The sequence below is a fragment of the Spinacia oleracea genome, chromosome 1, assembly GCF_020520425.1.
Source record: "Spinacia oleracea cultivar Varoflay chromosome 1, BTI_SOV_V1, whole genome shotgun sequence".
Classification (NCBI taxonomy): Eukaryota; Viridiplantae; Streptophyta; class Magnoliopsida; order Caryophyllales; family Amaranthaceae; genus Spinacia; species Spinacia oleracea.
This window is the reverse complement of record NC_079487.1, coordinates 129905240-129929334: the sequence shown is the minus strand read 5'-3', so window position 1 is coordinate 129929334 and position 24095 is coordinate 129905240. Positions and strand designations below refer to the sequence as shown.

Here is a 24095-nt window from a genome sequence, read left to right as displayed (position 1 = left end):
ACTCAGTAATAAGAGTATTAATTAGATTGATGAAATCAAAAGAATTGAATAGAAGAAAACACATACGGAGTAGCAGTCTATAGGTACAACAAATCTGGCATATAGCAGTGGCGGAGCCACGGTGCCCTCAGTGGGGTCCTTGACCCCACTTGAATTTTTTTTATTTTTTTTTTAGTTAAAATTTCAATTTTTTTAAAATAAATAAATAATTTTAGTGAAAGTTTCATCAATTTTTAAATAGTGACCCCACTATCTCAAATTCTGGATCCGCTACTGGCATATAGTAAGACAGATATAGCCATACAAGGGATCCCCAAAACGGTTGAATGTAGGTGCATAAATGTACATCTACCTTGATCCTTGCTTCAAGTCTTCAACCATCGAAAACACAGAGTGGTTAGCCAAGTTATCAGTTTAATAATACCGTCAATTTGTTCGATTTCTGGTTTCTTTTCTTCCCAAAAACCCAACAAATCTTTTTTTGCACTCAAGTCAAAGTGTGATTCATAACTTCATTCATTAGGTACGGTATCTCATTAATTCATTCTACCTTAAGCAAGTTTTACCTGTTTTTGCTCACTTTTCCTTATCTTAATTTAACGTTAACTTTAGTGTAGGTGTAAATTGAGTTTAGTTAACTGCAAATTCTTTAATTTCCAAAAATCTTTAACCGGAACATGGAAAGAAGCGCATACTTGAAATAATAGGCAATGAAATAACAAAAGGTCTTGTGCGTATAAGATGTACAATAAATTTATTATACACCATAAACATTTTAAAGGGTTAAATGATTAATTTTATACATTATTAGTTATTTTAAAGAAATCTTTTTTGTTAACATGAAAAATTTTATCACTAAAAAAATACATAACTTTTACATATACTCCGTATAAACTATAAAGGTAACTTTGAAGCATTTTGAGTCAACTTTTACTCCTGTGTACACAAGGTAGAGTTGTATCTTAACCATACATTTTAAAATCAATGGCCCATGTTGATGAGAAAAAATAGGGGGGGTTTTGGAAAGATAATATATGCGCAAATTTTTGGCTATAACCGGGTACAGCCAAAGCTGGTTGTACCCCCATCCAAAACGATGTCGTTTTGTGTTGTTTAAAATGAACATTAATATACTGGTACAAAAATGAACATTTACTATTTCGAAAATGAACATTTATTTATTTATTTGGAATGAACATTTACTATTTTGGAAATGAACATTTATTTATTTATTTGGAAATAAACTACAAAAATGAGCATTTACTATTTCGGAAATGAACATTTATTTATTTATTTGGAATGAACATTTACTATTTTGGATATGAACATTTATGTATTTATTTGGAAATAAACAATATAGGCGCTTGTAAAAACATAAAAGACCAATGAAGTGAACAATTTCATTATGAACATTAACCATATATTTATTGTGAACAAACAAATAATTCTACAAAAAAGAACAAACAATATAAAAAAGAACATAAAATTTCAGAAAAAAGAACAAACAATACAACAATTATGAACAATTTTATGATGAATTTTAAAGCCAACATGAAAGAACAAACAATACAACAATAAGTTTGATGAATGAATTTAAAAAACAACAAGAAAGAACAAACAGTACAACAAGAAAGAACAAACAATACAAAAAGAAAGAATAAAAGATTAATGAAGAATTTAATTATGAACATTAACCATATGATTATTATAAACAAACAAATAAACAAGAAAGAACAAACAATATAAAAAAGAACATAAAATTCCAGAAGAAATAACAAAAAATACAACAATTATGAAAATTTGATGATGAATTTAAAAAACAACATGAAAGAACAAACAATACAACAAGAAAGAACAAACAGTACAATAAAAAAGAACAAACAGTCGACAAGAATGAACAAACAATATGAGCGCATCGTTTTTAGGTACAGCCAGAGCTGGATGTACCCGGGTACAGCAGTTAGCGATTATAATAGAACCATTAATTTCTCAATCAATGGTTGATATGCTCAAACTCTTTTTCATTTTTTGACGGAATATGCTCAAACTCTACCTTGTAGAGTTACTTTAGAACTCTAGTGGATCCAAAACCCACTTATAAATAAGAGTTTGTGATGAAATAAGTTCTGGGTTTAAATTATATTGTGCAGTAGAATGCCAAGAGTGAAATACGGAGAATAATTACATCACCCAACTATACATCTGATTGATTAACTGTCATACTATATACATGCATTATATATCTAACAGCAGATTTAGAGAGAAACCAAACATCATCCATTATATTTACAAAATCAGCCTAAAAGGACTTTTAACATCTATCTTTGAGCTTATATATATTGTTGACACACCCTTCTGCATCCCATAAGAAACACCCAAAAGCAACAGCCTCCAAAACCAATCTTTTCAAGCTTGACAAAGAAGTTACAATCATCATCTCATTGTCTTCAACATTAGCATTCCCAAATAATGCCAAACAATGCTTGTTAATAAGCTCAACAGCTTCCTCTGATTTCACCTTTGTACATTCCTCCATTGTCTGCACGTCAAAACCCGTCACATACCACCTTAAACTAGCCTCTTTCTTCCCGGGTCTTCTGGTGATGATCTGGCTTAATGTTGTGGATCGCGGGGTGACCATTATTTGACCTAGCATGACATTCTTAAAGCCATAAGACTCGCATTCTGGAGAAGCGGTCCAACTTCCAAACGGTGTGTTTTGGTAAGTTGCAGGCAGGTTGTGCTCCAAATCAAGCCTTAGAGAAGCAGATTTCAAGAAGTAGCCATACAAGATAGATGTTGCATAAACTTGACTAAGATGGTGTTTCTGAATCTTAGTTGTGGACCAGTTAACAGCAACACTAGAGCCTGAATTCCACCCAAGGGTAGTACTCAAATGTTCTTTAACCATCTCCAGGACTTCTGGGCTATGAATAGACTCTAGCTCCCAATCCTTTGAAGGTAGAATCTCTAGTCTTCCATTGTAGAGGCATTTAGAGAGGCTAGGAACAAGAGGTACTCTATTCTGAGAAAATTTGTACAAGATTATCATGTACAAAACATCTTCAACAGCAACTTGACACTCTGCCTCTTTCAATTTCGCAATCCTCCTAATTTATCAGACATAAAAAGAATTGTATCAGGTCCATATTACCAAAATGCTATTCAGTTCTCAACTGTAAACACACAGGTACATCAGTATATCAGTATAATCTGACATAATATTCTAAAACACATTCACAGGCAAACATAGAATTATCAAGCTAGAGAATAGCTGGCAACTTATCAAAGAAGGATTGTTTCTCGACCATTGAAGCACCGCCATTGAGGTCCAAACTGTGGCAGAGATAATTTGATCAATCTTGGTGCTCAACTCCCAAAATGTCAACAAGGGATGTGTCACAAGTCTCACAACAGCTGGCAGTTGTCACACATTGCTCTGTTCAAGGCTTTGAATTATTAATGCAATCCATGGTCGACAAGATTATAGCACCGTAATGTTTATTTTGCAATCACCATTACCTTTAATACCTTTTAACAGACAAGCGAATCTACTGCAGATATAACATCATATTGGAGAAGAAAGAGGTTATTCCTTATGAGCCACTTCACTCTGCTGGATTGCTCTGAAATAGCGTCCAGCAAAGAACAATATCTTTCAACGCCCTCTTTCTTCTACATAATTGCAGTTGTTGCTTTCATGTTATCAAGGATGAGTTAATTAATGAAAAACTCCAGTACAAAACTCTGCGAATAAAGTTACATTGTAAGTAACAGCATATTAACATTTTGGATTCACAAAATTATACTCCGTCCATGGATATCTCTGATGATACCTTCCTAGTAATGAACAACCCACAATGATAGCATATAAAGATGGCAAATCCAAGAAATATGAAGCATTCAAGCATCAAAAAAACGATGTCAATAGAGAAGAATGAACTGGATATACTTGATCAGTATTTTATTCAGAAATTCAGGTAACATAAACTGATGACTTCAGAGTTGTATGTATTACTTATAAGCAATCAAAATAACCATCTTATGTCCCATAACTGCCTTGCTAGATGCACTCACTGAACCAATTGAATGTTCTAATAAGGTTTAACTCATGAGTCCTCGTAACAAATGGTTCAAACTATGAAATGAAGCAATCTTGCTATGAAGACAAATGAACATTTTAAGATAAAGAAAGCATATAGATACATCACTATCACCCACATCAACACACATGCTTGTAAACCAGGTTCACACTGTTATTGCAAAAAGATCATCGAAGCATTGCTAATATCAGTTACAATTTCTTGGAGGAAAGATAACGATGACAGCCACCCCGGCACAAGGAACATCAATGTGCCCCTTGAGCAATGCGTGCCATTCTAAATTACAATATGTCCCTTCCCTTTAGGCTATCATCAGAAAAAACTAATGAGAGAAATGCCAGAAACTATAAGAAACAAATCCGGACTTATTTTGCTGTTGCTACATACAGTTGATACAAACTGTTCTCTTTAGTTGAAGAAGCATTACGGCTAGAATCATCTGTGAGTGAATACTTGGTCAAACAGATAAAGTATCACATAGCTCCAGAAGGGTGTCCGTAAACATGGGAGACGGGAGTATCAAAACCCAAATTATGCATACTGTTGGGAAGTTGTACACCAAAATCTCAGCAAGCAGAGAATAATGGTTAATCCTACGAATAATATCCTATAGTAATATCAAGCTTCATATTTCGCTTTAAGGTAAAGGCAGATACGAAGATTTACTGGGTTTCAGTAACTTGCCACGGGTTTTCAGATAGTACACAACTACACAAGCTAGCATTGTATACCCTAAAAGCCATCTTAGTTGGACGATTCAAAACTAAACTTTCTTCACACTCCGTTTTCATTTCATTAACATCAGCTTGCAACAGGTAAAACAGGTTCCCCTTTCACTGGTATTCTTTAGTAACGAAAAAAATTTAGGGCAACAAATGGGCTGGGACACACTAATAAATCCATAATGGCACACGCCTACCAAAATACCAACTCCATACTCATCAAGCCTTCTTCACAGTCCCAATATTAAACATGGACATAGTTTTAAAAGAACATACATATCCCAAAACATTGTTACTTGCATCTGCAATTTCTTAATAAATTAGGAAGTTTATAATATAGTCCACCGCATGCTAAAGCAATTTTGCTAACGTAGCAACTTGCAAAAAGACCATACACCATTTAACAGAGACAGGGAGATGGAATAGATTGGTCATAGTTAAGATTTAAGATGTAAACTGGGCAGAATTGGATGAACAGATCTCAAGCACCTTGAAACACACTATCTTAAATCTATCTCTATATACCTTAAAATAACCTACAACTAGAAGCATACAATGATAGAAGAACTAGAGCAGGCATATATGGAAGAACAAAAGGTACACAAGTACAAGTCAAATGACTATTTATCATAATTTCACGATAACCTTTCCCATGTGATTTTTGCATCAAAAGTTCAAAACTCGAAAGTCTTGAAATCTACTCCCTATATAACTCAACTTGCTTTTCTTAATTCGAGATCACTTATCAGAAAGTATTAATAAAACTTAGATTAATATTCTTATCAACATAAACTCCTTTTGTTTTCTTCATTCAAGATAGCTTCCATGTGAAGATGTCTTGGGATGTAGAGACTCTACTCTTAACATTTCAACGAGTTTCAGTTATAAAATGTCAAGCAAGTGAAAGTTTTAGGAAAACAATACAGCTAATCAAGTACAAGTTACATCTATGCTTATCTAGTTAGCAACCGATTACTAGTAGTATGAACTAGTACACTTTACACTATATGATACAAAAAATAGCAAATATTTTTTTATTAGCATTTTTCATTTATTTCTCACGTGAGCACAATTTCAATGTACAATTATGAGTAAGGCCTTGTTCTGTTCACCTTATTTCCACTTATTTCAGGAAAAATAAGTTTTAGATAAGTTCAGTTAAGTTCAAATAAGATAAGTTCAGGAAAAATAAGGGTTGGCCAAATACAATTTATAACAAAAATAATTTTTGATAAGTTCAAATAAGTTCAAATAAGTTAAGTTCAGATAAATTCAAATAAAATAAGTTCAGATAGGTGAACGGAACGCAGTCTAATAATTGCAGAAGTAATTAAACAAGTATGGAGTGCTAGCTATCAATCACCTAATACTCAATAAAATAATTTTAATAAAGTATCAATAGTCCACTTGTTTTTAGTGATAGTTGTTAATTGTTATACTTATATCAACTTGGTCGTCCTTGGCAATTTCTGTTGTTGAATTGGTTACACCACGATGCTTTGGTTGTCTTTAAATAATACTTCGTACATAAAACTTGGTCCACTTAAGAGCCTAAGAGCATCCTCACCAGTGATAAATTATTTCATCATGATGAAATGAAAGAATGCATGGTTCATGTGAAAGTTCATGCCAATTTTATTGACTGTGATATTTTAAAATTCTAAAAGCTATTTTTCTTTTCCAATTTACTAATTAAATTGGTAAAGTATATTATGCCAAAATATTCATAATTATGAAAAAGTAGCTTGGTAATTGGTATGAACATCCACATGAACCAATACCAGCAATGGATTGGTTCATAACCTTTTCCTTTTACCAAATATTTTCATGATAAAAAGTTCATCATCGATGAGGTGAAAATACTAAGGTAGTAAGGCGGTAAACTAAATGTTGGCCACCATAATAAATGGGCCCAAAATCATTCACAACCAACAAAATATGTCAGCTTCGAATATTTTTTTGTTACATGAATTCATTTAAATTATTTTAGGAAAAAGAAAAATCATTTATGAAAATATTTTTTTAGAAAAAAATATGATATTTGCAAAACATATATTTTTATTTATTTTAAAAGTTACAAGAAATCAAAACTTAGAATAATTAAGCATTATCCTACGAGTACAAATAAGTTTTACAAAAATCCGAGATTATAAAAAATATTTCCATAAATGATTTATCTATATTCTAAAATTATTTAGATATATTTATGTAAAATTACATATGGGGCCACACATATTTTATGGTAGTGATTGATATGGACCAACTTATGGGGTCGCTGGCCGTATTCAGTATTAAGAATTTAAGATCCTATCTTCTGAAAATTATAACTTGAGAAACGATAATATTATGAAACATTAGCTAGGGAGATCCTCCTAAATAGGACCACCATAATAGATCAATATTTATGGACGACATTGATCCTTTATGGTAGTCCCAAATGGGAAGACCCCCTAAGAATTCATATGATATCATTAATTCACTCGATTAATTTAACGAGAGATAGAGTCAAGATAAGGTTAATCATGCAACATATGTTCCACCGATAATTTAACAATTTAATATTGATCAATTATGCTTTCAATCATCGACCAAAATTTGGTCGTATCATGGTGAACATAACAAATCACGCCGCTTGTGATTTATCTAATCAATTCCACAAAAGTGGCAAATAATTTTTTTAGAAGGATTGTGACAGTTGCAAATATGGAGTACCGAACTCCATCAATCACCTAATACTCAATCACGTTATTGGTAATATTTATACAAATTCGGTTTCTAGCTAGAACAATTGTGTGATTGTGGTTGATTTTGAACGCACTCGACTAATCGACTACTTCTCCTTGGCATAATATTTGCAACCTGTTAATTTTACGCTATTTATATACTAACTTTGACCAAATCTTACTAATATATAACAATTAGTAACAATCAAATATTATTATTTAATAGGTTATTGGATTGGTATTAATGTATATTTTTCAACAACTTTTTAAAATTTTTAATAATTGGTAATTAAGTATAATTACTATCAAACTATTGTCGTGGTGGACATTTTTTATCTATAATTGGATGGGAAAAAATTTCTATCGAGGGCGAAAATTACAACTCAAACACAACGAAACAATTACGTACTTTACTCGATTCTAGAACCCCAATCCAAATTTAAAATAATATTCGGAGAGAGAAAAAGGGTAAAGGATAAGGTCAAATCATGCAAATTGACCAATAATTTAACACTTGAAAATTGATAGGCTATGCTTTCAATTATCAGCCAATTTTTGGGTATATTGCTTATCAGTTACGGATCACTCCGTATCACATACCATCAGTGTGCAACAAATTATAAACAGGAAAGGGGATTCGAAGACCTATCAAATGTACGGAGTATATAATAAATCACACAACTTATAATTTATCTAATCAATTTCACAAATAGTACAGCAAAAGTACCAAATCATACGCAAATTAAGAAGAAAAAAAAGGAGAGAGAAAATTACCCGTGAAGGGAAGCCTCAGGGGAGCCCAAGCTAAGATCAAAACGAGCAAACGCAGCATCGCGATCCTCCGCAACACGAATCAACTCCGCCGAAACGGCGTCGTCGAAAGAGTCAGGTTCGTTCAAGAGAACACTGCTTAGCGATCTCCCTGCCGGCGACGTAAGCTCCAAGGGAAAATTCAGGGTACACTTCACCGAAAAAGGTAGCGTTTTACGACTAGGACGGCGAAAGCCCGAAAAACAGCGATTGGAATTGAGAAAAAGCGGTTTGTGAGAAGAAGGGAGGAGAGAGAATTTGGGTTGAGATTGAGGGAGAGAAGAAGTGGAGATTGCAATGGCCATTAACCAGATAATAATTTGTTAACTTTTTAATTATTTTTTTGTGGGGGTTTTGGATAAAACGGAGTGGGGGAATATAAAGGGGTTTGATGAAGGAGTGTGACAAAAGTGTCGTATTGTGATAGGATATCTTTCAATTATGGAGGTTTATTTTTTATATAGGGTAAAAAAAATAGGGAGTGGGTTTGCTGTTGGATTTAAGAATGTTAAAAGGTAATGATGGATGGATAACAATTAAAACTTCGTACTAATTAAATGGATAATTACTTGTCATCTAAAACTAAAAATACAAAATTGGATTCTATGTGACGAGGTTTATGTGTCAAATAGCAAGCATGAATTTTGTTTTGACTCACGAAACATTTTTGGTAATTTTTTTTCAGGCTATTATTTTAAAGTGTAATACTCCGTATGATACTATAAGGGCAATAAAAATTATAATAGAGGGCTGAAAATTCAAATTTATCACCTACTCTGTATTATATATACGTCTTAATTTTAATCACTCAATCAAGATATATATTACCAAATATTACTCTCTCTGTCCCTTAATACTCGCACCATTTTGACTTTTTACATTATTCACATAATTTACTTTAACCCTATTTTATTTCGAGTGTATGAAAATAAATGTTAGTATATAATATATTGTTGGCTTTATCTTAATATATATTTTCAAAATAAATATTAGTAATTTTTTATAATATATAATTAAAAATTATTAGTGATCAAAGTTGTATATTGACAAACTTATTCGGTCAAAACGGTGTAAGCATTAAGGGACAAAGGAGTAATTTTTTATACTGTGAAAATGCAGTACACAAGGAATCCTTGCAAGATGCACAAAAAGATGCTCATTGATTGTTGTGCAAAGATAAAAGTGATCTACAACTTCTCTTATCCGTACTTTTTTTATCTAGATAAGCACGTTCTTCTTTTCATTTTAAACGGATAAGGGGGAATTCCTCGTACCGGGCCAAATTTTTACTCCTTCCTTTTTAAATTAGTTGTTGCAGTTATTATTGCATAAAGTTTAAGTTGATAAGTGATTATTTGATTATCAATTGTTATTTTATTTATTAAAAAATAATAGATTTGATAGGAGTTAGTGGTATACTTTTTAATTGAATGAGAGATGGAGGGGGACAAAAAAACTAGTGAAAAGAAAATAAATAATATAATAATTGTGGGGTCATTCCTAATTTACAAATGTAATAATTAATCTGGAACGGACGAAAAAAAATAAGTGTAACAACTAATCTGAGACAGATGGGGTATTTATGATATAAAGTCTGAATCCTCTAGAGTTTTACATAACTAGTTATGGTACTCATTCCGTTCTACATTACTAGTTACACTTTTTTTATCCATCCTATATTACTTGTTATAATTCTAAATTAAGAATGATCCCACAATTATTATATTATTATCTCTCTCAGCTCACTAACTTAATTCTGGTCTCCAGACCCTCTCTCGTTCAATTAAAAGAATATTTCATTAACTCTATTTCATTTACTTTTTCAATAAGAGAGTGAGGGGGATAGCTCAGTTGGTAAGAGCTTCTCTCCCGGTTACAAGTAATCTTGGGATCGACTCTCATCACCTCCATAAAGCTCATTTGCATACACAAAAAATTAAAAATCAATAACAATTGATAACTAACACAACCACTCATAACCTAAATTTTTATGCAAATGTAAGTATAACGAGTAATATAGGAGGGAGTGAGTATAATCGTTCTGTTTGGTTTATTGTAAAAAAATTTAAATGAAAATAACTTTTCATGAAAAATATTTTATAAGAAAAATACAATTCCAAACTAATTTTCATTTGTTTCGTTACTTATAAAGTTACAAGAAAATTTATAAAAAATGAAAAATGGGAGAAGATGAGATAATATTGATGGGAATAAAGAAGAGGAGGTGAGGAAGAAAAATGGAAAAGTGGTTTCTCTTCTTTCTAAATGGAAAAACTTTTCCCACTTTTGATGAGTTGTGGAAAATTATTTTTATCCCTTATCAAACCAAACAACGTAAAATAATTAAAAAGTGAAAAACTCATTTTCCATAAAAACATTTTATACCAAACCATATATACCCGGTAAAAATGATACATTTTTAATTTGGAAAAAACCCCACGATTAATTTAATGTTTATTGCTCCCACCCTAAAAATATAGGGTATTTAGCCTCTCACGTGCAATGCAACATATATTCTACTACTTTGTCCCTTAATACTCGCTCCGGTTTGACCGACACATAATTTTAGATAATATAATTGAATTATTAATTAATTGGGTGATAGTTGATAATGGAATATTTTTTTATAAAAAGTAGGAATATATATGATTCCACAGTTAAGTGAGATAAATGATATACTCCCTTCGTTCCTAAATGTTGTATCCGTTTCCATTTTAAGCGTTCCCTTTTGTTGTATCCGTTTTTATTTTTGGACATACATTTTATCATAAAATACCCTTACATTTCTATTTAATTACCAAAATACATATTCCCACCTAAATTTCCCCACCCCTATTATTTAATTCTTTTCCCTTCCCCATATACCCACTCTCTCACCTCCTTTATCACTTATCACTAGATTTAAGCCCGTGCGATGCACGGTTTTTTTTAAATATGATTTGTTAATCGTTCTTAGAACTATACTCACTTACTATTGTGATCAAGAATTGCATTAATCATTTATTTTATTTTATTTTAATTGTGAGATCCAATTTGTACTTTTATTTTTTTAACTCTTATTAGTTATTACTATGGATAAATAACAAACTAAAACAACTACTCCCTTTGCCTCTAATGTTACACTTTCGAATGTTAACGGTATTCATAATTGAAGAGAATCTACTAAACTCTTTCCAATACTTAAGAAAAAACATATTCATGTAGGGTCTTGTTTGATCCATTTTTATGGGTACATTAAGAATATCAATGTTATTATTTTGTCTAATGTATTATTAGAGATTAAAGTGATACAAAATACGTATTGGCAAACATGAAAAATAGAAACTGTAATGTCTGATTATTTGTTAAAAAACAATTTAAAGAATTTCCTAGATCATTTTTCTAAATAAACCCGCCAAATCATTACAACATGTGTTATCATATATAAATAGGTGTTTTATAAATTACACATATAATAGAAAGTTAAAATAGATCCCTATTCAAGTTAGAATATAAATATTTTCTTAACATTGAAAATGTTTATGCATAAGAGTCTCATAGAAAAACCGAGTTTATAAAATGGTTAGTTCAATAATGGAAAAACTCGAGTTAGTTATTCATGTGATGCTATTAGAACTCTATTAAATACTTAATAATAATTATCATAATTAAATTTTATGATATGAATTGATCCAAATATCAAACGTTTAATATAAATAAAACTCTATTACATGCTTGATAATTATCTAAAAATAGAAGTTAATCGTATATCATGTGTATGTTATCTCACTTTTATAATAATGTATTAGTAAAGTAATTGTCATTACCTACTTGTTACCAGCTTTGAAACATTAGTTGTTGTTTTCTTGGTAATGTCGTGCTTAAATACTGTATACGACTATAATAATGTATTAGTAATTGTCATTTGAATTAATTATTCGCATCTAGCACTTGAAGAGTTGTAGTCTTGTAGGGGTTTAAATCACGGGTTACACTCTATGTTACGAATATCAAAGGCTTAATGTAAGTAAAACTCTATTATGTTAAAAAGTAGAAGTACGTAGGATAAATTTACGTTGAAAATCTACTATCATTTTGTTTGTTATCATCTTTTCAAATATTTATCTTATCACTATGGATAATTTACACGTAGTACAAAACATGGAAGAGATAGAATATGATAAATTTTCGTTAGGATATTTTATTCGTATGGGGTATTTTAAAGATAATTAGAATGCTATTTTAGTTATCATCTTTTATAATATTTATCTTATCATTATGGGTAACATATATAGAATATAAAGCATGGAAGAGATAGAATATGATAAATTTTCGTTAGAACATTTTTCATATGGAATATTTTAAAGATAATAATGATACTATGTTAATTATAGACTCCTTAAAAAAGTATTAGCATTATCTGACTCAAATTCCAACTGAAAAACGCAATCCAAACTGGGAAAAAAAGTTGGATCATAATCACACCATACATTAGAGAAGTGAATACTTATTAAAAATTAATTAGAAGCTATCACACCATGCATTATTTTTAATAGTTCGACTATTGTTTCAGTATAAGACCCCAAATTTAGATTCGTTTATGTTCAGGCTGACCATTATTTTGGTTTAGTATAATATGTTGGAGCCAACTATTAAAAACAACGTTGTTAATAGCTTAAAGTGTAGCCTAAACTATATCAATTAAAGTTGTTACCGTTTAGGCTAAAATTAAATTGTGTTTACGTATTGGTTTACTTGTTTACCTCTTTTCATCCATCACCTCTCACGGTTGTGATTAACGGTTTTATGTGTGATATTAGGGTAGAGTTCACCTTGCTTTTGTAGTGTACATCTTATATACGGAAAACCTATTGTTGCAGCATTAGTTTATATATGCAGCACATGATCTTGAATTTGTTTTTGTTCTCTCTTTACAGTGCTTAAACAAATACAAATTGTTTATCTCCAACATAATGGACTTGCTTAAAAAAGGAAATATCCAGATATCTAAACATCTAAAGAATAAGAGGGATCTGAGAAGGTAGGAGGAGAATTGAAAAAATGAAACAATTGAGGAGTTTGGCCAAAGTCTTCCTCCTTAATTGAAGCTAAGGGAATTCTATAGTATTTTAAAGGAAAAGGAAATGCAAGCAATTAAGGAGAGAACCAATTTACTTTTATTAATCATCAGCACAGTTTTAGGATTATACTTCATATAAACTCTAATTCAAGTCACGGCATTTATAACGCAACTTCAACTAAAATTGTGAAGGCTATTAAGATGAAAGCTTCAAACACATGAAGGTTCCTTTGAACCATGCAAACTACTTCGTATACCATTATATAATAACGAAAATACTCAGTATATAATTGTGTGCTCGTATATTAATTACGGCTACACGGACCTAATTAACTAAAATTATACCATCAACCGTGAGTTTTTGTGGATTGTTGAAGTAGGATTTTTGGTAGCCATGAGCTTATATGTATATATATACAAAAAGGTAAAAGAAAAGTAAGATAATTTTTTGTTGGAATCTATCTTTATCATATTATGTATCTATCTTTTTTTTTTAATTAATTAAAATATATTAATAATGATTATATTTTAATCCAAGTAGAATTATAATGTAAATAAAATTCTAATGTAAATGTAAATAACATTCTAACGAAATTTGTAGGTGTTAGCACTCTTATGGTGTTAGGATTCTTAACATAAAGTAAGATTTTGATACCTAACATTCCAACGGAAACTTTGATCCAATGGAAATTTTAATTTATCCTTTTTTTTAATTAATTAAAATATATTAATAATGATTTTGTTTTAATTTATCTTTATTTTTAATTAATTAAAATATATTAATAATGATTTTGTGACTGGACATTCCTACGTGGCGTTCCGAATGCTCTCCAAAAAACTCCCCTTTATATATATATATATATATATATATTAGATTATCACTACTCTCTCTTACCTTATTTTTTTATTTTTTATTTTATTATTATTATAATCTCTTACATACAATCATTTTTCTTACACCCAATCATTACACTTATACCAATACAAACCAAGATTCCAATTTTCTTAAAAACACCCCACTTTCTCAAATGAATACAACATTTAGAAACGCAGAGAGTAATATTTAATAAAAATATGTCATTTATAGAAAGAGTACGAGTATTAAAGGGCGATTTGATGCGGGAGGTGTGAATGATGCTGATATATGTTGTTAAATACGGAGTACGTTCTTGAGAAAATATTATCCTAATTCCATTATATTTTTCCTTTTTCAAAAAGTAAAATAAAACAAATGGAGTTTGGGTTTATCCACAATTTGAAGTTTTCAACCTGTGGGCTTTACTAGCTTGAGCAATGGGCAGCCCCCAGTATCACATCAGCCCCCTCGTGGATCTCCAAGCATGCAAGTAGACTCCAGCTGCATGTGAACTTTGAAGCTTGGCTTCTTTATAGTTACACCATTTTTCTTATAAAGTCATCTCGAATTACTAGCACCGTTTCTATAAATAGTAAATTTTATAAATATTATACTTCCTCTATTCTTTTTTAAATGACACAATTATTTAGGCACGTTTGCCAATGCACGATTTCAAACGTTAATATCTTTTATTATGGATAAGAAAAAATTATAAAAAGTTGATATTTAAAAAATATTTATTGAGACGAATCTAATAAGATCCCACACGACTATGTTTTTTCTTATGTATAAATCACAAAAGTAAGTCAAAGGAACATGTGTGAATAGTGTCGAAAGTACAATTGTGTCATGTAAATAAGAATGGAGGAAGTATCAATTACCAATTTTACATGTCATTTTGTGATCCCATACACAATCCCCCAGTTCCCATACCCCCTTACCCCCTTTAAAAAATTAACCCATATCCATATCTATATTAAAAAATAACCCACTATCAACTACTCCCTCCGTCCCATAATATAGTGCCCGTTTGACCAAAATCACGGTTATTAAGGTAAAGTATAACATTGATAATAAAAACAACAATTATTTGTACTTTCAAGATAAAGTACATGTTAGTTGGCTTTTTTGGAAAAAAAAAATATAGATTAAAGGTGTGTACATAATAAATAGGCCTAAAAAAGACAAAAATCAAGCACATGGGTTGAATAAAAAATGAAAAAGTACAATTTTCAAAGTAAAAATTAATGGTTTAAAATAGAAATAGGCACATCATTTAGGGACACCATTTTAGGAAAACAGGCACTATATTATGGGACGGAGGGAGTACCATCTAATTAAATAATAATTCAATTACTTTGTATTAAACTCTGTGCCGGTCAAACCCGTTCAAGTATTCCGGGATGGAGGGAGTACTTTTTTCGAAATGATATTTATATGGAATACTTTCTAATTTTATTCGTTTTATAATATTCTTTACATTGTCCTTTATTCTATTTTTAAATATGGAACTTCACTATCTTACCTCTATTACATCACAACCTTTATCATTTTACCCTCACTTTCTCTAGCTTTATTCATTTTTTCTTAAATCCATGCACATTTTTTCACTCCCTCACCTACTTTATCCATATTTTATTACTTTCATTCACTTTTTTACACATTTTTTTGTTCTTAATATTTGTGCAACCGTAAAGAAAATTATGAAACGGAGGTAGTAATCCATAGTAACGAGGGAATATTTACATAATTACAAGGTATAACTAATCCTGTTTTTTTGGTTTTGTTCATGAGCTGGCAAAATGCAATTACAGCAGAAAAATAGTCTTATGCTCTATTCTATTCAACTTATTTTAATAAGTTTAGATAAACTTAATTAAATTCATATAAGTACAGGAAAAATAAGTAACATCAAGTGAATTAAACGCACGATACCATATTCAAGGTACAATCGGTTGTACGAAAGTACAAAGGGAATACACACTACTAATCATACTCACCGAGTCAACCCGACTCCCACTTTCATCCTTGGATTACTGAAGGTCAAATGCCCAAACTTCCTATAGACTAGATCGGATCACTCCATTTCATCAATGACTACCAAGTTGAATATACGGAGCAGCCGAGCAGCTTCCCAAATTTTGACTAACATGTGCAAAATTAGTAAAGAACTAGTTTTTGGGCCCGGGCGATGCCCCGGATTAGTATATTAATGACATTCACATATACTTATGTATAATTTTTTTTGCAACTGTAACATCAAACATCTAATAGCTTAGTGGTAAAAGCTTTAATGTTTAAACTCAAGGTCAAGGGTTCAAACCTTATGCAAAACATGTTTGACATTTTTATGTACATAGAGCGAACGATGACTCATAAGCAGAGTGCCACGTGTCACGTAAACTTTCTTATAAACGCCTTTTAATATATAGTATAGATTACCACTTACAATCTAATAATAGAAAGATAATAATCACAATCTGCAATTATAGTATAAACAAATCAACTAGCGATGCCTTTGCTAAGTATAAGTATCCCCTCTGTAATTCTGTATCAAACTTCATTGCCAAAAAATGACTACAAGTCTGAATACTATCAGTATCAGCATATGGTGTTCTTTTGTTGTGTTACTCGTTATTTTCAGTGTAAAAGTGGAAAGCCAATACTGCAGATCAACAGGCCACTTCAGAGCCGTAAGCCCTCCACCGGGGCAATGCACTTACAACTGCTGTGTCGAAAACAATGTTTACTTCACCTTTCAATGCTCCCCTTTAGTAACCTCCCAAACCGAGGGAGTCCTCGGCCTTAAAGCCTTTCTGAGCAGCCAGTCGAAGTGCAACCACACCTACCACTCTGACGGCTCACTAGTTGTCGCACTCTCGACTGGGTGGTACAATGGTGGGGCCCGCTGTGGGAAGTGGATCGTGATAAGGGGTAATAGGAGGGTTGTGGTGGCTAAGGTCGTCGACGAGTGTGATTCTACAAAGGGATGTGATGCAGGGGAAGGTTATCACCCTCCTTGTAGAGTTGTAGGCATGACATTGTTGTTGCATCTAGGGCTGTTTGGCAGGTTTTGGAAATCCCACAGGGCCTGTGGGGTGCCCCAATTAACATTAAATGGGCTGATGCAAAAATGGGAATTTAGATCTGCTATTATTTCTGAGAATCTAAATGCTAATGTGAAAACTAATTATCATGTTGCATAAGAATGGTAATAAACATTAAACGTTTAAAACAAAGGTGAAGTTTACTTACGATTATGGATTCCAGTCTTTATCAAACTTCAAATCAGAAATCCCTTTTCTAATATTTAGAGACCCCAACAATACAAAAAGATATACTTCGTAACATTTACCTTCAAATTTCATCGATGATTGTCAGGGGACAGAGAGAATAGCTCCATTTGCCATGCAATTCACATCCCAAACATTGTCTACGGAACATCTTACCGCCACTCACAAGGGTTTCTAAGCTCCACAACAACCCTGGCCAATATTAAATTCAAGAATACGATCGATACGATTGATTGGTCTGTACGCTTCTCTTATTACTTTTTTGTATTCTGTTCTTCGGGGCATCCCAGCCCGTACCAGGAAGAAAGACAGAATTGGCGTTCTCTAACGCGCGAATCCTGAGACAAGAAAATAAGTGTAGCAAAGTAGTGGCATCCAATCACCGCAGCTCCATCTTGACACAGGCCTCAAAGAAGTGGATAGCAGATGCTAGATTAGCAATCATGAATCATCAACTGGGTTCCCTGGTGTACCATAATCAGCAATTCCAAGCAGCATCTTTATTGAGCCCTTCAAAAAGGATAGCCTAATTAATGGCATGCACCCCAAAAACGAAAATGAATTCTAAGATACGTTAAACAGAAATAAAAATTAAGATCTCGGATGTAGAAAGTAGAAACCATACTTGCAGCATTTTTTCTTGCAAAATTGCATAGTTGGAACACCAACTTCTGAGAGCAATACATTGGTATTACTCTGTCCAGATGACGGAAACATATTGTATCTCAGGCTTTCAACCACCATGTTTCCTTTTCTTGTGGCTCTTGTTCATTGAAACAGGACAGACCATGTACCTAGAATTAGCAAGTTCCTTTGGAACAACAGCTCCAGATGATTTCAACACATGAACAAATTCTGGGAACATTTTCTTGTTTTCCTCATTTATGAACACCATTGCATTCCCCTCTACTCCAAGTCGAGAGGCCCTGCCAATCAAGTGGACATACTCCTTGATTGAATTTGGCATATCAAACACTATTACCTGCCTCACGCTTACCAGGTCCACCCCACGGCCTAATAACCCAGTTGCTACTAGCACAGATACTTCACCCATCAAAAAGCACCTTATGGTCTCTCTCCTTTCACTCATGGATTTCTCCCCGTGGATGGAGAGGGCTTTGGCCCTCGTAGTAATGTTGATTGCCTCAGCTAACAGATCTGCACCCAGCCTTGAAGCCACAAAAACAACCACCGGAGGCCTGAAATGTTGCTTGCTCATCAATATGTCAAACAGCTTTTGCTTTTTGTGTTTTGACTCTACCCATATAGCTATCTGCTTTACAGCAACATTTGGCTTATTTGTCTTTCCAACAAAAAAAATTGCCAAGGACTTTGCCATTAAGTGTGCCATCTTCTCAACTTCAGCCGATATCGTTGCAGAAAACATCAAAACCTGGGGGCATGACAGAGCCCTAAAGAGTTGCATCACCTGATCACGGAAGCCTCTCTCAAGCAGACAGTCTACTTCGTCAACCACAAACACTGATATACTATCCAGCTCAATATCATGCTTACTTAGCAGATCAATCAGCCTTCCCGGGGTTCCTACAATTAGTTCAACACCTTGTTGGATGCGGTAAACCTGACCAGCCATAGCTTCACCACCAATCACAAGTGCAGTCCTAAAAGGCAAACCCTTTCCAAGCAACTTTGCTTCTTCCTCAACTTGCACACACAGCTCCCTAGTTGGAGTAAGAACCATTGCCAACGGCTTCCTCGTGATCCTTTGATCAGAAGAAGAAGAATTCACACAATGAGTGATAACTGGAATCAAATATGATGCAGTTTTCCCAGATCCTGTTTCAGCAGAAACAAGAAGACTATTGCCATCTAAAGCAGCTGGTATAGCTTGCATCTGGACAGGCGTTGGCAACTCAAATCCAACGGATTCGATGTTCTGAAGGAGCTTCACCGGAAGGTTACAAGAAGAAAATGACAGAACAGGTGGAGTGACAGAGCCACACCTAACAGAAATATCAAGTCTTCCTCTCAGCAGTGCAGTTTCTTTATCAGACAGAAGACAAGACCTTGACCCTTTTTCAGTACCTCTCACATAGAAGCACTCATCACTAGTAGGCAATCGTTTCTGGATAGGAAGCGTGGAGGGCAACTTTGACTTAGCAATCCTTTGCAGAAGTGTCTTCTTACACTCCAAGCTGCAAACATCATCATCTGTCTCATCACATATGTACTCCCCGTATCGGCCACAAATCACACAACAAGGTTCTCCTGGTTCAGCTTCTCTTTGATCCCAACATCGTACTTTCACTTCATCTGCAACTTCAAAATTTAAAGAAAACAAAAATATAATATCAGGGTTAAGGCCAAATAACAGAAAACCAAATATTCATCTAAACTACTCCACAAATGGAGTTAATGGATGATAAACCAATTGTAAATCTTACACAATCACACACAGAAAGTAACTAGATATACCTAACAAGCAAGTGATTTCCACTGAAAAGCTGAATCTAAATCTTACTCAAAGTATTTCACACTTCACAAGGATTTAACAAAAGGTTTACAACAGGAACTCATGAAACTTATGAGAAAATCTTAACAAAACACTTGCCAAAAACTTGCAGTTATGATAAGCTAACCTGAAACATGATTCATAAATTGTATACCTGCATTGTTTGCATTGTCTTCATGATCATTTTCAGCAGGGTTTGTACCTTCCAATTGATGATCAATGTCGGCGGCCTTCATTTTCATAACATGAAGTGCAATTTTCCAATTACAAATACTCAATTCCCAAACCTTCCATTCATTTAGCAGCTCTTGAATTCATGTATTTCTAGTTGGTTCCCTTAAGTGACCCTGGTAAACCGGAACTTGATTATTATTTCTAGTTGGTTATTAACTTAATTAAAACGTAAGATGAACTACTAACATCATAGAAACTAACTTTACAAAAAATCTGGACTACAATGGGTATTAAACTTTTTCCCCTCTTTTTATCACCACAATTAAGAACCCTATAATTTAAATATTGACAAAATACTATCAGAATTAGGCATTGTTTAATGCTTATTGATTTCAACCATCATTTCAAAAACCGAATGTTATTTTAACAATAAGTTAAAATGATTTACATAAGTTGCAAATAGTAAAGCTAAAAACCAAACTTTTGGGCCTTATTTGACACTGAAAAACTAGGGAAAGTGTTCCAAAATTCGTATTTATTTATCCGCAGGCCTTCAAATCCTTGAGCGAGGGCAGGAGGGCTGCCCACCCTTTCATAGTTTTGTATCCTAACATAAATGGATTATAAACAACAGCCTGTGAAATTAGGCTGAATGGTTGGTATTGAGGCCTCGTTAATCATCAAACTTCTTACGGTAACAAGAGTTCAAATCTAACCTATACACTACCTTCCCATGAACAAAACTACCACCACCTACATTTACTCAAGCTCCAGAACTCAAACTAAAAAACTGCCCAAATTCTTATTCAATCAAACTCATAAATTATACATGTATCATAAAATTAACTCAATCAAAGTATCAAACTAAACTTTATTATGCCCTTAGAGACAAATCAACCCCCAAAACATAGTATTAATAAATACAGAAAAAATATATACTTCATAGGATTTTCAACTACAATTATGAATTGGTATTGACTAATCATACATAAAAAAAAAACACCAACAAAAATCCAACAGAATATATTTAGCAACAAAAGCTCATCATTTGAAATATCATATCAAGCAACCCCAATGTATGTAAACGGTTTTTGGACCTAATAATACAAATAAAATCCAGAGAAAAATCCCTCCATAAAAAAAAGGTAAATAGAAGTAGAAAAGCTAAAAAAATAGATGATGAAAAGAAGCTACACACTGTCGCGAACAACGAGAAGAGTAGCGGCAGAGACAGAGAGGTAGTTGGAGAGCAGCTTCAATTTAGAGTTTGAGGAGGGAGAAAATTAGTTTGGTTTTTATTTTATTTTCAGAAAATTTGCCATATACAACCAAACATAGTTAGCACTATACCGGTTACGACCTCAAACTTTCAGTTTTCTAAATTACAAGCTTAAACTTTATATGCTACTCTAAATTACACTTTCGGTGAAAATTATCGGAAAGTGATGTCATTAATACATTTTCCAAAAATTAAAATAACAATAATTATAAAAAATAAAAAGGCTGACTTTACTTCCCAGCAAATCGCTAACAATTACGCCCTAATCTCTTATGCCTCTTCCCAGACTTCATTCTATCAACTGTTCTTCAACCTCATGTTCTTCATCAACGCAACAATGGTGACTCTATCCACTGTGTAATTAGTTTGCAAAAAGTTGGTGTGTTGTCTCTCCTCTACGTAATTCCTCTCATCTATCATGTTACAAAGTGGTTAAAAGAGTCCCACAGTATCAGTATCTTAGTTCTTGTTCGGTCAAAGCCCCAAATTTTAATGGCCACAATTTAATCTGCAACACTAATATACAAATCCAATCAACAACCCCTAATTTACAGAATACACAATTAAAAAAGTCAATCATCAACACTTTCTTTGTTAATTACTCCCGAAATCGACAATGAAATCCCCAAATTACACTCAATTATCGAAAAAGCCCCAATCGATAACCCTAATTTTCGAAAAACCCAAATCGACGAACCCTAATTTTCGAAAACACCTAATAGACGAACCCTAATTTTCGAAAAACCCCCGAATAGAACAACCCTACTTTAACAAAACAAGGAACCTCTGATTTATAAAGATACACAAATTTCAGAGTTGAGGAGAGAGATTACCTGTCATCACGGTCGAACTTCCAACCTTGGTCAATAATGGAGCCTCCTCTTTCGACAGATAGAGATCACAAGTAAGAATCGAGGGAGGGGTGAATTCAAGAACAAGCCATTTAAAATTGGTGAGTTAATGAGGAGATTAATTATCGGAGGTTGTTTTTTCGTAGATATGTGTGTGCACATATCAACTAAAAGACAAATGGCTAAAAGACAAAAAAAAAAGGAAGTACTCCCTCCGTCTCTTTTTGTTTTTTACGTTTAATGTATTTCACATTTGGGCACAAATTTTGATAGAATATTAATGCATTATGTGACAATATAAAAGGAAATGTAAAAAACAAAATGAAACACCCAAAATGAAATACGTAAAAAACAAAAAGAGACGGAGGGAGTATCATTTATGTAAAAAAAAAGTACAATTCTGTAAAAAAAAGTATTATTTTGTAACAAAAAGTATCATTTTTGTTTAAAAAGTATTCCCTCCGTCCCAGATTAATTGTTACACTTTCCTTTTTCGTCCGTCCCAGATTAGTTGTTACACTTCTAAATTATGAATGACCCCACAATTATTATATTGTCTCTCTCTTCCCACTATATTCTTTTTTGTCCCCACACCCTCTTTCATTCAATTAAAAAAATACCTCACTAACTCCTATCACATCTACTTTTTTAATAAAATAACAATTGATAACCAAACAACCACTTATCACCTAAAACTTTGTGCAAAGGTAAGTGTAACAACTAATATGGGACGGAGGGAGTACCATTTAATTTCTTTTTTGTTCTTTTTCCTATTTTGTCTTTTGTTCTGATATGTATTTGCCCATACATATATGATATGCGCTTGTACTTCCTCTAATTATCGAGAGCTGCCCAGACAATTCCCTTGATTGACAAGTGAAGCATATCAAGTGGCAATATTGTAAATAGAAGTATAAGAAAATGAAACTAAAATAAAATAAAAGGCAAAATAGAAAAAGTTAAGAAAATGACGGTGAAGATCGACTTAGCTACAAAGTACAAAAGAAGGAGAACAATGGTGGGAGTATTGGAAAGAGTTGGTAGGTTGTTTACGATGTTGGTGAGTAGATCGTCATCTCCCTCCAACAAAAAAGTAGGTATGTGAGATGGTCGAAGACTTTGGCTGATTCAAGTAATTGTTAGGATATTGCGGCGTTCTGAAACAACAAGTGTGGGCAATTGTATACTAGTAGGGATAGATTGTATATTTCTCCGTAGTTGAGACAATACTCAATATGTTGTTAGTTCGTAAATGAGAAAAAAAAAAGTAAGAGATGTGAGAGAGAAACAAACGCGAGAGATGAGAGAGCCATGGATGAAATAGACGAGAGAGGGTCCAGAAAATTAGAAAACATTGATGATATATATAAACGAGAGAGGTGAGAGAAACTCAGAAAAGTAGAAGCCATGGATGAAAAACAGATAAGAGAGATAGACAATTTAATAAAAATGCGTTAACTCCGTGAAATTTGATTCCTTTTGCAATTCCCCTTCTACCCATATTTTCTTGTTTATTACAACTCTGCCACTTGATTAGCTTGTTTTGCCAATCAAGGAGATTATTTGAAAATTTCTCTTAATTATTGAGGAGGGGGTAGTTAATGATAAGTACAAGTTGTTGGGGATCGATGAACATCAACAGGCGATTAGCTGGGAAGTAAAGTCAGTTTCTTTTAATTTTGGGAAATTAATTAAAATTGTTGGAAATTGAATTAATAGCATTACAAGTTTAAGGTTGTAATTGAAAAAACT

The 24095-nt window shown here is 32.8% G+C and overlaps 2 protein-coding genes and 1 pseudogene across 9 annotated transcripts; 1 reads left to right on the top strand and 2 right to left on the bottom strand.

Moving 5' to 3' along the window:
• Nucleotides 1-2108: 2108 nt before the first annotated feature.
• Nucleotides 2109-8757, bottom strand: LOC110803151 (UV-B-induced protein At3g17800, chloroplastic). 4 transcript variants are annotated; one of them, XM_022008640.2, is made up of 4 exons: nt 8323-8464; nt 3523-3747; nt 3309-3439; nt 2109-3110 (listed from the first exon to the last, which is right to left on the bottom strand). In XM_022008640.2, exons 3-4 carry the CDS (start codon nt 3323-3325, stop codon nt 2312-2314), a joined length of 816 nt encoding a protein of 271 aa, XP_021864332.2. In that variant the 5' UTR covers nt 3326-3439; nt 3523-3747; nt 8323-8464; the 3' UTR covers nt 2109-2311. The 4 variants fall into 4 exon arrangements, with proteins under 4 accessions (XP_021864332.2, XP_021864340.2, XP_056684243.1 ...); XM_022008648.2 differs by having other exon boundaries at nt 3532-3747; XM_056828265.1 differs by having other exon boundaries at nt 3309-3747.
• An 8089-nt stretch (nt 8758-16846) lies between these two features.
• LOC110803140 (putative ripening-related protein 1) lies at nt 16847-17418 on the top strand (annotated as a pseudogene).
• Nucleotides 17419-17448: 30 nt separating this feature from the next.
• On the bottom strand, nt 17449-22483 carry LOC110803115 (DEAD-box ATP-dependent RNA helicase 41). Of its 5 annotated transcripts, none has more exons than XM_022008592.2 (4): nt 22326-22483; nt 20194-20386; nt 18192-19846; nt 17449-18092 (listed from the first exon to the last, which is right to left on the bottom strand). In XM_022008592.2, the coding sequence occupies exons 2-3, from the start codon at nt 20279-20281 to the stop codon at nt 18300-18302; spliced, it is 1635 nt and encodes a 544-aa protein (XP_021864284.1). In that variant the 5' UTR covers nt 20282-20386; nt 22326-22483; the 3' UTR covers nt 17449-18092; nt 18192-18299. The 5 variants fall into 5 exon arrangements, with proteins under 5 accessions (XP_021864284.1, XP_021864278.1, XP_021864293.1 ...); XM_022008586.2 differs by having other exon boundaries at nt 17449-18076; XM_022008601.2 differs by having other exon boundaries at nt 17449-18076; nt 18192-19840.
• Nucleotides 22484-24095: the final 1612 nt, after the last annotated feature.

Coding starts and splice junctions, on each gene's coding strand:
- LOC110803151 (XM_022008637.2), bottom strand. CDS start 8,663: ATGGCCATTGCAATCTCCACTTCTTCTCTCCCTCAATCTCAACCCAAA. Junction 3,111..8,322: donor CCTGAGGCTTCCCTTCACGG/GTAATTTTCTCT, acceptor CTGATAAATTAG/GAGGATTGCGAAATTGAAAG.
- LOC110803115 (XM_022008592.2), bottom strand. CDS start 20,281: ATGAAAATGAAGGCCGCCGACATTGATCATCAATTGGAAGGTACAAAC. Junction 19,847..20,193: donor AGACAATGCAAACAATGCAG/GTATACAATTTA, acceptor TAAATTTTGAAG/TTGCAGATGAAGTGAAAGTA.